General features: G+C 30.9%; 3 protein-coding genes across 3 annotated transcripts; 2 read left to right on the forward strand and 1 right to left on the reverse strand.

The window, feature by feature from the left end:
• Window positions 1-275: 275 nt before the first annotated feature.
• On the reverse strand, window positions 276-8,749 carry LOC130892683 (gastrula zinc finger protein XlCGF52.1-like). The gene is made up of 6 exons (XM_057798209.1): window positions 8,400-8,749; window positions 8,072-8,342; window positions 2,835-3,005; window positions 1,943-2,129; window positions 1,419-1,702; window positions 276-547 (listed from the first exon to the last, which is right to left on the reverse strand). Exons 1-6 carry the CDS (start codon window positions 8,529-8,531, stop codon window positions 312-314), a joined length of 1,281 nt encoding a protein of 426 aa, XP_057654192.1. The 5' UTR covers window positions 8,532-8,749; the 3' UTR covers window positions 276-311.
• On the forward strand, window positions 3,246-6,964 carry LOC130892681 (periodic tryptophan protein 1 homolog). Its single transcript, XM_057798207.1, has 4 exons — window positions 3,246-3,616; window positions 4,294-4,626; window positions 5,480-5,674; window positions 6,436-6,964. The coding sequence occupies exons 1-4, from the start codon at window positions 3,310-3,312 to the stop codon at window positions 6,930-6,932; spliced, it is 1,332 nt and encodes a 443-aa protein (XP_057654190.1). The 5' UTR covers window positions 3,246-3,309; the 3' UTR covers window positions 6,933-6,964.
• Window positions 8,750-8,796: 47 nt separating the features above from the next.
• On the forward strand, window positions 8,797-11,051 carry LOC130892682 (zinc finger protein 675-like). The gene is made up of 2 exons (XM_057798208.1): window positions 8,797-9,009; window positions 9,720-11,051. The coding sequence occupies exons 1-2, from the start codon at window positions 8,884-8,886 to the stop codon at window positions 10,914-10,916; spliced, it is 1,323 nt and encodes a 440-aa protein (XP_057654191.1). The 5' UTR covers window positions 8,797-8,883; the 3' UTR covers window positions 10,917-11,051.
• Window positions 11,052-11,523: the final 472 nt, after the last annotated feature.

Consider the following 11,523-nt stretch of genomic DNA (forward strand, 5'->3'; position numbering starts at 1 on the left):
CAGAGTGTTCGACGCTGGAGGCACCATACTCGGGACAGAAAGGATTGGTAGTCGATTGTTGAGAAGGTACTGGTTCTCAAAGAACCGAAGCGTCGGTTAAAGATGAGATGAGTAAAAAAATAATAATATTTAGCAAATAACATGAGGGGAAAAGTAATACGAGGCTTGCTAGCCCCAGAGCAACCATTCAACTGAGAATATCATTGCTGTCGACCAAATAACTATAACCTACGCTAAAGCCATTTGTTCGGATTCTATAGTAATACACACGACTAGAAAAAAATATTTTATAAAATTAATTCTCATTATATTTATAATTTATACAAAGAATTATCAGATTCGATATTGTGTGTTTTTTTCATGTGTTGTTTTACATATGATTTATCATTGAATTTTTTATTGCAGACCGCGCAAAAGAAAGGTTTCTCGCCAGTGTGTGTGTACAAGTGCCTAGTAAGTTTGTTCTTCGCATAATATGCTTTCGGACATATATGACAAATGTATTTCTTTTCCTTAGATGGAAGTTTAATTTCTCCAACACCTATTCCTAAAAATCAAATTATTAAAATTTCAAATCTATGGGAAATTCATTATAATGGACTAATTATAAAATGGGCATTACTTTTTATGTCTAAATAATAATTATTTAATAAATGATCTAAATAACAAAACGGAGTAAGAGAAGCAATCTCACAAGAAGACTTGGAAGAATGATTGTCAAAGATTATGCAGCAACATGTAGGAAGTTGGACAAAGAACAAAAACAGAAGGGAAGTGAAGTAGCAAATGGACAACAAATGACAATAAAAAAACAAAGATCAAATGAAATGACAAAATGATTGAGAGCAAAAACTAAACACAAAACATGTTAGGGAGAGAGAGGAATTAGAAAAAAGCTGAAGAAGTATGGATAGAAAATTTCTAAACACTATTAACAGATAATGTAGGAGAATAATAATTATAAGATCAAGTGTGGGAAAAGTAGAAGGAATACCAACAGCAGGAGAGACACTTGAAGCATAAAAAAGCCGAAAAATAGAACCAAGAGTGGATAAAACGAGAGGAAAGAGATGCATGAAGAGTTATGTCAGTAGGGAAAGAAGAAAAGATGCCAATGGAGTGGAGGGAGGCTTTGATAATGAAAATACCAAAAAAGGGATTATAGAGGGTGCAAAAATAACACTATTTATCGTGATTGAAAAGACACAAGATTACATTATAGATATGGAAATTTTTATAGACTTCCAGCAGACTTTTGACACAATTAAAAGAAAAGAAAACGCTTTGAAATTTATGTATGTATGAAATGTAAATTTTGAACATTGTTGTAAATCTTAGTGTGCATAAATCTGTGTGAATAAAATACTGAAACATTTCAAGGCTGTGATCCAGTGATAGAACGAAGTGTATGTACTAACCATGTATTTTTGCCATGTGAATTTGCATGACCCTTTTATCTTTATACTCTTTATCGCATTGGTCACATCGAAATTCTCTAATATTGGAATGAGTTCTCATATGTCGTTGCAAAACACATTTGTCCGTGAATTTTCTATTGCACAAATGACATTCGAAATTTTTCTCTCCTGTATGGCGACGCATATGACAATCGTAATTTGATTTAATCGGAAAACGTTTATTACAATATTCACATAAGTATTTCCAAAGTAAGGGATCTGTGTGAACGACGAGTTTGTGAGATCTGAAACATTAAATAATATTTGTGAATATTAGATTTTATTATAAATGGTAAACATAAATAGAATGGCGAGAGAAGTTGGAGATATTCATAGTGAACACACTGTTTACACCAACACTCATATTACACTGTTTAAGTCTAAGGCGTGTTTCGATAACCAAATTATCGTCTTCAGAGACTGAAGGTAAACTGTTTGCTGTCAGTAAATAAATTTTATTTTAAAATAAGGGAGGAAATAATTACCTCAAATCTTTGTGAGTATTGAAGCTTTTTTTACAAATATTACATTCGTATTCTCTTTTATTGAGGTGCTGTTTTTCGTGTATTTTTAAATCTGTCTTTGTAATAAAACCTTTTCCGCAATAACTACAAACATTCGATCGAACTGCATCGTGATATTTAATATGCTGAACCAAATTTGAAGAATTCCCTGCAATAAAATTTCGATTTTATAGATATTCAAATAGCATTTGAAAACATCTGAAGATATCAAATTTACATGAAAGAGAATTTGGAATCAAAATTGAGAAATCGCCGTCTAAATATATGAAAAACTCCACTTGTTTCATTTCCATTTTCTTTTAACTGGACACAGTCATCTAAGACGCCATTTCCACACCTAGGGCATCACGGACGATCCAGAGTGATGCTGGTGCTTGAAAGAGGATGAAACTACAGACCACGTCATCTGTGAGTGTCCACCAGTCGCACGAATGTAGTTCAAACACTTGAGCAATCCTCACAGTTCACTTCCTAGTGACATCAGAAAGTTCAAACCAAAGCGCCTGGTGGGCAAAGGGCATTGGCTTTGCTACTATGAACTATGTATATCATTAAATGTATTGATTGTGAGAATTATTTATTTAAAAAAGGAGAAATGTCTATTTGGCTTCTTTTTATGGCCATCTATAACTTCCAGTTGAAGCAGAATTGTTTTTTTTATTTTTCTTGCAGTTTTTCAATACATTTAGCAATGCATATCTCTTGTCCTTGTATACCTTATAAGGTTTTGCCTCATATAGTAAGTCAATTCTGTATCAAGTTTATAAGGGTCTCAATATTAACTAAAGCTATAACAAATTCACCTACACGACTCAAACTAATTAATTAAATTGGAAGTAAATGAAATAATTACCAAATCGACTATTGCATCTTGTACAGCAAAATGGTCTGACATCTTTTTGGATCATTCTATGTATTTCAACACAATGTTTTATCAATTCTATACTAGAATAGAAATTTTTCGAACACTTTTCACAGTCAAATTCAAACTTTCTGTTCCTTCTTGTTCGGCGACATTTTTTTTCTAAAATAAAATAATATTTAAGATTCGAAATTCCAATATCAGTAAATATAGAAATTTCGAAGTATTGTGTCATTTAAAAAAAATTTTTTACCCCTAATACAGAATCGGACTCAAATTTTAAAAAAAATTGGTTAGGTTATATTTACTTAGCAAATGATTCCCTCATCTGATTATAGCGACTTAACTGGTTACGAGACCAAATTTTGCTGTATACAAACTACGATAAGACAACCTTGGAAAGATTTAACCTAACCTCAATTTTGACAACACACTAAACATGTGTATTTGAATCCAAAAAAAAAAAATGGAAATAGAAAATACCACAACTGTGAATTTTATATCGTGCGCAAAATGGATAAAACGAGGGGTAGCTAATACAAACCCAGTAAAAATACAGCTTTCAAAAAATGAACTTGTACAGATAATAAACGATACTAAAACAAAAATACAAGATGCAAGTAGGGAAGAAGAACCTATGGAAGATGGAACGGCTACAGATGAATTTGGACTTGAAAAATATGATAGTGACGATGAAATTAATGATACAGCAAATACTTTAGGTATCAGTTCAATAGCTGAACTAGATAATGATGCACAAGAAAATTTTTCAGGTATAATAAATATTAAAAGAAATATTTGTTAAAAAATGCTCTTATCATATCCACGTGGTGTTCATTTGACATTAATAACATAAAATATAATTTAAATAGAAGTAACTTGGAAATATAATTAGAATAATTTTTGAAAAAATAAAATATTCAATTGAAATTTTTAAAATTTCTATTTACACAATTATTTGAAAGGTTTCTGTTTAACCCTTAAAAAATATACTCAGGGGACAAAAATCGCGGGCGAGAATGCCCTACTTTTCTCCTGTGGTGCATATACTATTTTTTCTCTCTCCTTGATGTATTCTAATTCACTATCACTAGAATCATCTAAATTCAGTTTTTTAATTTCAATTCTGTATTTTCACGCGATAATAAATACTAAATGCCGTGTGGGGCAAACTGTCATCAAGAGTAAAAATTTCAATAAACAAGTTATTACTACAATACTAGAAGCAAAAGAAAGTTTTTCTCGGGCCACTTTTGTCACGCATACCAGGGACAAAAGCAAACTTTTCTCCCTAGGTGCGTAATGTACTAGTGCTATTTCATAAATAATGGAAACATTTTTATTAATCATATTGCTCGATTTTTTCAACTTTTAAGCCCTTTCTTTTGATATTTGGTTAAATATGTTTTAATGTTCTAACTCAATTTCTCACATACGTATTTTATTTTAGAATCAGATGATTCTGATAAAGAAGATGACAAAATAAAACTATCCGACAATTTAATATTAGTAGGACATGTTGAAGGGGACGCAAGTATGTTGGAAGTATATGTATACAATGAAGATGAAGAATCCTTATATGTTCATCATGATATTATTCTACCATCGTTTCCTCTATGTGTCGAGCCATTGAACTATGAACCAAAAATGCCAAAAGGCAATTACTGTGCTGTGGGATCTATGACACCTATTATAGAAGTTTGGGATTTGGATATTATGAATGTTATAGAACCTGCTTTCACATTAGGAAGGGTGGGTAACAAGAAAAATAAGAACCCAATCGGTGAGTATGTCATCATTAGCATAATGAAAAATAAATGTTTCTACAACCAGAACAATAAATAATTATTTTGATCCGGATTTCTAAACAATATTCATACCACCTCCTCCTCATTGTATCCCATATATTTCTTCAGAATAATTTTTTGATTATCTGCATAAAAGTCAATTTGAGCCAGTCTCTAGAAATTTCTCCACTGTAAACAGGTCTTATAGGCTCAAGGCTCTACTTCCCTTTTCCCATTCTTTCTAGATCTTCTCTATATACTTCATTTTTTCAGTGAACGACCTCTTTTCCTTTTTGTCCCTTTTTTCAATAAAGATCTTTTCATCCGACTATCTTCATCTGTTCTGGCGTATACCCCATCCAACAGAATCTTTTTGCTCTGACCACAAATCTCACCTCAATATTACCATACTGTGCTTTGATATCGTTCGTTCGTTCTTCTCTTCCACTCCTCCGAAAAACTTTTGATCTTATAAGTACTCCAAGGGCTCCAAATTTTTTGTTCCCTCTCGCCAGATTGATTGATAGATTTCCACGGTTTCATCTCCTTTGTTGTTGTCACTGCCATTCCTGGACTTATCAATTCTATGTTCCTTGTTTTGCTCTGTCGTAACTTTTGATTGGTTGAAGTTATTTAAATCCATTCCTTGATTAATATATTTATTTATGTGTAGTCCATATACTTTTGCTTTCTTTTTAAAGAGTAAAATTTTTTTTCTAGTTTCTTTTTAGTTCTACTTATAAGTACATTATTATAGCCTATCCTAAATGTGGGATTTTGTTAGAAAATCAAAGACAAGAAATTATTCATTCTGAACCTCTAACTGCGTATAATTATTAAAATTTACAGGTCACACAGATGCAGTATTGGCTTTGGCATGGAATAAAACTTATGAGCACATTTTATCTAGCGGATCCGTAGACCAAACTGTGTTACTTTGGGATATGGAGATTAAAAAACCAAGTACAACAATCAAGTCATTTCAAGAAAAAGTTCAGTGTCTTGACTGGCATCCATTAGAAGGTCAAACTTTATTAGCTGGAGGTTATTACTTATTTTTATTAATCACTTTTATATCCCCATATTGGAGATTTTTGTAGTGACAAAATTTCAAATTTTACCAACTATATTTTTAAAGTTATATAACAGTTTTTTTTCATTATTAAGATCTGTTTCTATTCAAACAGGCGATCAATTGAAATTTGGAATAATGACAAAAAAAGAACAAATACTATAATACCTATACACTTATTTGATACATACGAAATGGAGCAAAACAATTTTATTTTTCTTAATTAGAATTAATTCAATATAAATTCGAGACTGAAAGGTGCACAAACAATTAGAGAGCTCAAAGAGCAAGATTATTAGGACACGCTGAAAATTTTGAGAATTCTATTGGAAGGAGGAAAATGGAAAAAAAACGAAAAGACGTCCAAACAAAAAAATGCCTACAAAAAGTTAAGTGGGATGTAGATTAGGTAGGAATGATCGAGGTAAAGTAGTTTACCTTCAGTCTCTGAAGATGATTAAACAGTATGATTGTGAGTGGGGTGTAAACAGTGTGTTTAATATCAGATGATAAAAGCACTTTGCACTACACCAGTCTGCACTGTTCACTAGATTACTTTCTCTCAAATTGAATGGCATGCGACAATAAGGGACCTAAGTTATAATTTTAAAAATTCCTTGGATGTAGTGATAGTAGTAAATAGTGTGATTATTATAAATATAATAAGAGGTCAAAAACATTCCAACATGTTTTTAATACAATTACAATAAAAATACTGAATTTATAATTGCAGGTTGTGACAAAAGTGCAAGAGTCTTTGATTGCCGAACCCCTGAAAGTCATCAAACTTGGTTATTGGATGGAGAATCTGAAAGGTTATGTTGGAATCCTTTGGACCCTTTTACATTTTTGGCTGGTACCAGTGTTGGGTCCGTACAATGTTTTGACTGTAGAAAAGGTCAGTTATGGTCTATAAACGCTCACGAAAAAGAAGTAACAGGATTAGTAATCAGCAAGTTGTGCCAGGGACTTTTAGTAACGTCCTCTACAGACGAAACTGTAAAAATTTGGGACTTTGCTTTAGAAAATGAACCCAACTGTGTTGCCCAGAAGGAATTCAACTTGGGAAGCATTCACTGTTTAGATCTATGTCCAGATTTACCGTTTGTTTTAACTGTTGGAGGGGATAAGAAATCGCACAATTTCACTGTTTTTGATATTCAAAATATTGATGTTGTTAAACATACTTTTGGACCTCGAGGTCTAACGCAGATAATTCCCGATGTATAGAATTTATAATAAATGAAATTTTTCACCTTTAAGTTTTTTTTTTAATTTTGAAACTTTCAATTGGTGTGGCCACAAGTGTGTTGAATCCATTTTTATTTACTATCACTTTCGATGAATACAACACTCCATACAAACCTTCCATTTTTAAAACAAAGTCTTGTCAGCTTATTCCTTTCTATTGTGTTTTTTCTAATATTCACAAAAAACTTCACAACAATTCATTGCTATACTACTATAATTAACATTTTTCTATTGACCACTGAGCCCATTAGGTCCCAAAAGTGTTGAGTGATAGCCATAACAAGATTATTTTTACTGGTGATACATCCTTGTATCCCTGTATAATAATCTAGAGACCAAACAGTCAAAACAATGGTTGGAATAGAGAAGAACAATAACAAAGGAAGTCTGCTGGGAAACCCTATGTAGATTTTGGCAGTAACTCAAAACAAATGAAGAAGCATGCTTTCATCTGGCATGGTTCTGATCCATGACGAATTATTCTTCAAAAGTTCAAGTCTTACAGTCATGATCAACAACCCAGTGACCATCATATCTTGATAAGGATCAACCTGAATTCACTAGCAGCAGACTTATTTACAGAGGTATAGCAAAGCTGGTTTCTCATTATGACAAATGCCTCAAATTTCACTGTGACTTTGTAGAAAAACAAGTATGACAGTACCTAAATTTTCTTAAAAAAAGCATCTTATTATCTAAATACATTTTTTATTTATGACCTATCAGAATTTCACAAGTGCAAAAAACCCTAATCATCAATTCCAAAAAAACTTTGGCTCTTCTCAAAAGAAACAGCAGAACATTATTGAGAAGTATTAATAATACTACCTGCATCACTGTGTATACAATTTTGTTTTATGATGCTGAAATAAGTCTATTTTCCAAGGAAGGAATTGTCATTAAAAGAGGCATAAAAAAGTGATAATAGGATTACAAGGCTTTCGGGATCGAAAACTCACAGAAAATGTTATATCTACCAACAAAGTCATGTTCTATAAGCTACTGGAGACCTCACATACTTTTATCATGAATGTGACTTGAGCCAAAGATTAAGAAATAAATTTATTTTTTATAATCGAGTTTCATAGACCGGAGTAATGCTAAACAATTCACTATACCTTCAATATTTTGTGAATTCTCATTTTTAACATCATTATCACTTATATCAACGGAATCAGAATCTTCTTTACAATCCAACTGTATATTTTCTGTTTTAACAATTTCACTGTTGCTATCTTTATCAATTTCCTGTTTGTGAATATTAACTTCTATTTTCTGGTTTTTCTGCTTTCTGGTAAAGTCAGATTTCAAACACATTTCGCGAAAATTGTGTACAATGTTAAGTAAGTTTGTACACGGCTCGCATATGAAATGTTCTATAGTCCACTCCTGAAAAGTCGTATAAAAATTATAAAATTTTGAAAACAAAAATAAATATGCACTTACAATTTCTGGTATATTCAAAATTAGTTTTGATAATATTGTCAACTGATTTTCATCTTTCTTTGAAAGTTTATTTAGAGTTAAAGAATTATTATTATTCAGGCAAACACAACAACTAAAGTCTTCCTTGCTCATTTTAAATAGCTTTCGAAATAAATAAAATACATGCTATCATTATTATATTAAATACATTGTATTTAATAATAACACAATCATATGTACATAGAAATGTACCTCTAAACTAATATAAATAAGTATTTGCACTTTATATACAATTATCATAAAATAATAATAAAAAGTATTTATATTTATTAATGTATTAAAACATAACCTATATATTCTTCTCGTTTAATGTTAAATGACAGGAAAGTAAGGTTCCAATGAGGTAAAATCTTGGCTTGTAGCGAATTAGTCTAGGCTAAACTTCCAGTAGATAAAAAGTAAACAACATAACTAAAATAACATTTTTTTATTTACAAATTTGTAGATGTCCGAATTGGAAGATTTTTGTTATATATGTGTAGAAAAAAATTCAAATTTAACAAATATTATTGAATCCGACGAAAGAGATGTTAAATTCATACACAAATTGTCAGTGTGTGTGCCGAATCAGGTGTGTATATTAATATCTTATCTAGTTTTAAAATTTATAGATGTATCTGTGTGTTTTGGGAGCTTTATTGAATAAAATATACTTTTAATATTTACACCTAAATATACGATGTCCATATTACCATTATAAATATTCTTTTATCCACCTTGGATTTATCGATAGTAGTTTGTTGAAACATTTTAATTTTTACTGAATTTCAGCCTTTATCAAAGTATTAATTGACAACCCTATTAAAAATATACCTGAACAAGTCGTGAAATATATAATTGTGTTTAACTTCATATATGAATGAACAATTAAGTTTCTTTATATCACATTATATAAAATTAAGAATAACAGCATGATATACACAACCGGCTTTACTGTTAAAAAACTCATTTCAACTTTCTGCCATTCTGCAAAAACTACATTGAGCAAACATCTCAATGAAATTATTAATAAAACATTCATTATTTGCATCAGAGAAACATAGTATACCAAACAATATTTATATTATTTATACTGGGTAATTCATACTTGCATAACATAATGATAGTTAGAGAAGCTTTGGAATGATTCTATTACCCTTGAAGGAGATTACATTGATGAATAAAATTGATTTTTGACAAAACAGTGTTTTTTTTAGTTAGTTACACAATTTATTGAGTGATGTGATAATTATCTAATAATTTTTTTTGTTCTATGTATTTTATTTTGAATATTATTTGCAGGTTTGGAAGGAAGATATTTGCATATGTGAAAATTGCATTAAAAATCTGAATTTGGCTTACGATTTTATTCAAGTTTGCATAAAAAGTGAAGATCTACGAAATGAAAAGAAAAAGCTCATTGTACAACAAACTGAAAAATTTCACTGTGATAAATGCAATAAATACTTTTCGCAAAAGAGGTGGTTGTTATCACATATTACAAAAGTACACAAGAAAACAGACCCACAGGAAGAAATTACATCAGTATTAGATGATGTACCAAAAGATGAAAATCTTATTGTTAAAAATGAATATTTTGATGAAGGCAATTACTCCAGTGATGAAGAATCCAAATTGAACGTTAAGAAAAGATACAAGAAATTAAAAATACCTTTGACTTGCGAGTATTGCGGAAAAACTTTCAACAGAAGACAACACCATTCGGCTCATATTCGTGCAAAGCATACTTTTGAAAAACCATATAAGTGCGACCTCTGTGATGCAAAATATACAAATTCCCATAGTTTATTGGTCCATAAAAGGAATCACAATAACGAGAAGCCTTTTGTGTGTTCATATTGTGGAAAAAGTTTCGTTTGTTCTGGTGATTTGTATCACCACAGCAAAATACATTTAAATAGAAGAGAGTATAAATGTAATTTGTGCGACAAAAGTTTTAACACTGCCAGTATTTTGAGAACGCATAAAATTTGCATGCATCTGGATCCTAAAGATTGGAAATATGTTTGTAGACATTGCGATAAAAGGTTTCCCATAAATTCTAGCTTAGCTAATCATATTAAAAGACATTTGGGAGTTAGGGAATTTTCTTGTTACATTTGCGAAAAAAAATTCTTCGATAAATCAGAATTAACAAAACATTTAAAATCGCACAGTAATGAGAAACTGTTTAAATGCAATATTTGCGAAAGTAAAGAATATAAAAATAGTTACAGTTTGAAAAAACACATGAAAATCATACACGACGTTGGTACAATAAATATAGTTAAACCGGAAAAAAAATTTAGTTGTCCATTGTGTTCAAAAGCGTTCGCTTTCAATAATAAACTTCAAAAGCATATTTCCACTCACTCCGGTGTCAAACCTTTTAAATGTCACCATTGCGATAAAAGGTTTTTAGATAATTATTATAGGAAGTTGCATTTAATGAAAAAACATAACATTAACGAAATAACTGATGTGGATGCATTAAAATAGAGTAATGTTTTGCTTATTTATTTTTTATATGTACAGAGGTGCTCAAAAAAAATTGTTTTCAACTCAACGTCTCAAAAGTTTGTATTAGAGAAAAGAAATAAAAAGCAGATTACTCCTCGTTTTCTTTATAGCTCATTATTTGTCTTATCTGCTTTTGTTATTATTTTCCCTGCAATTTGTCCTTCAGTTCTCTACATTAAGTGCTCTTATGTCCTCCTATATTTCGTTTCTCAGTCTTTCTCGGCCTCCGATTTCGCTCGCACAGGGGGTATTTTGGTATGAAGATCTCACAAAAGCTATCAGTTTCACCAAAAAAAAAAAATCATTAAGGGAAGAAAAGTCATGAAAGTCGGATTTTCACGAAAACCATTACTCAAACTCAAAAGCTGATGTGATTTTCGGAATCTCCATGATGCCACGTAGTTTTTGAAATACTTTCGCAGAACTGATTTGATATATATATATATAATAAATATTTTTAGATTCACCCTTAAGAGTAGGCAACTAGTCATACACCATATTAGAACTGGTTGTCGAATTACATGGGGAAGACTATTTATAGTTTCCGGCATCGTTCGGTAAACGGCGATAAAATTGTAAAAACATA

The sequence above is a fragment of the Diorhabda carinulata genome, chromosome 4, assembly GCF_026250575.1.
Source record: "Diorhabda carinulata isolate Delta chromosome 4, icDioCari1.1, whole genome shotgun sequence".
NCBI lineage: Eukaryota > Metazoa > Arthropoda > Insecta > Coleoptera > Chrysomelidae > Diorhabda > Diorhabda carinulata.

Coding starts and splice junctions, on each gene's coding strand:
- LOC130892681 (XM_057798207.1), top strand. CDS start 3,310: ATGGAAATAGAAAATACCACAACTGTGAATTTTATATCGTGCGCAAAA. Junction 4,627..5,479: donor GAAAAATAAGAACCCAATCG/GTGAGTATGTCA, acceptor TAAAATTTACAG/GTCACACAGATGCAGTATTG. Junction 5,675..6,435: donor TCAAACTTTATTAGCTGGAG/GTTATTACTTAT, acceptor TTATAATTGCAG/GTTGTGACAAAAGTGCAAGA.
- LOC130892683 (XM_057798209.1), bottom strand. CDS start 8,531: ATGAGCAAGGAAGACTTTAGTTGTTGTGTTTGCCTGAATAATAATAAT. Junction 8,343..8,399: donor TTTTGAATATACCAGAAATT/GTAAGTGCATAT, acceptor ACGACTTTTCAG/GAGTGGACTATAGAACATTT. Junction 3,006..8,071: donor GAATTCACAAAATATTGAAG/GTATAGTGAATT, acceptor ATTTTATTTTAG/AAAAAAAATGTCGCCGAACA.
- LOC130892682 (XM_057798208.1), top strand. CDS start 8,884: ATGTCCGAATTGGAAGATTTTTGTTATATATGTGTAGAAAAAAATTCA. Junction 9,010..9,719: donor CAGTGTGTGTGCCGAATCAG/GTGTGTATATTA, acceptor TATTATTTGCAG/GTTTGGAAGGAAGATATTTG.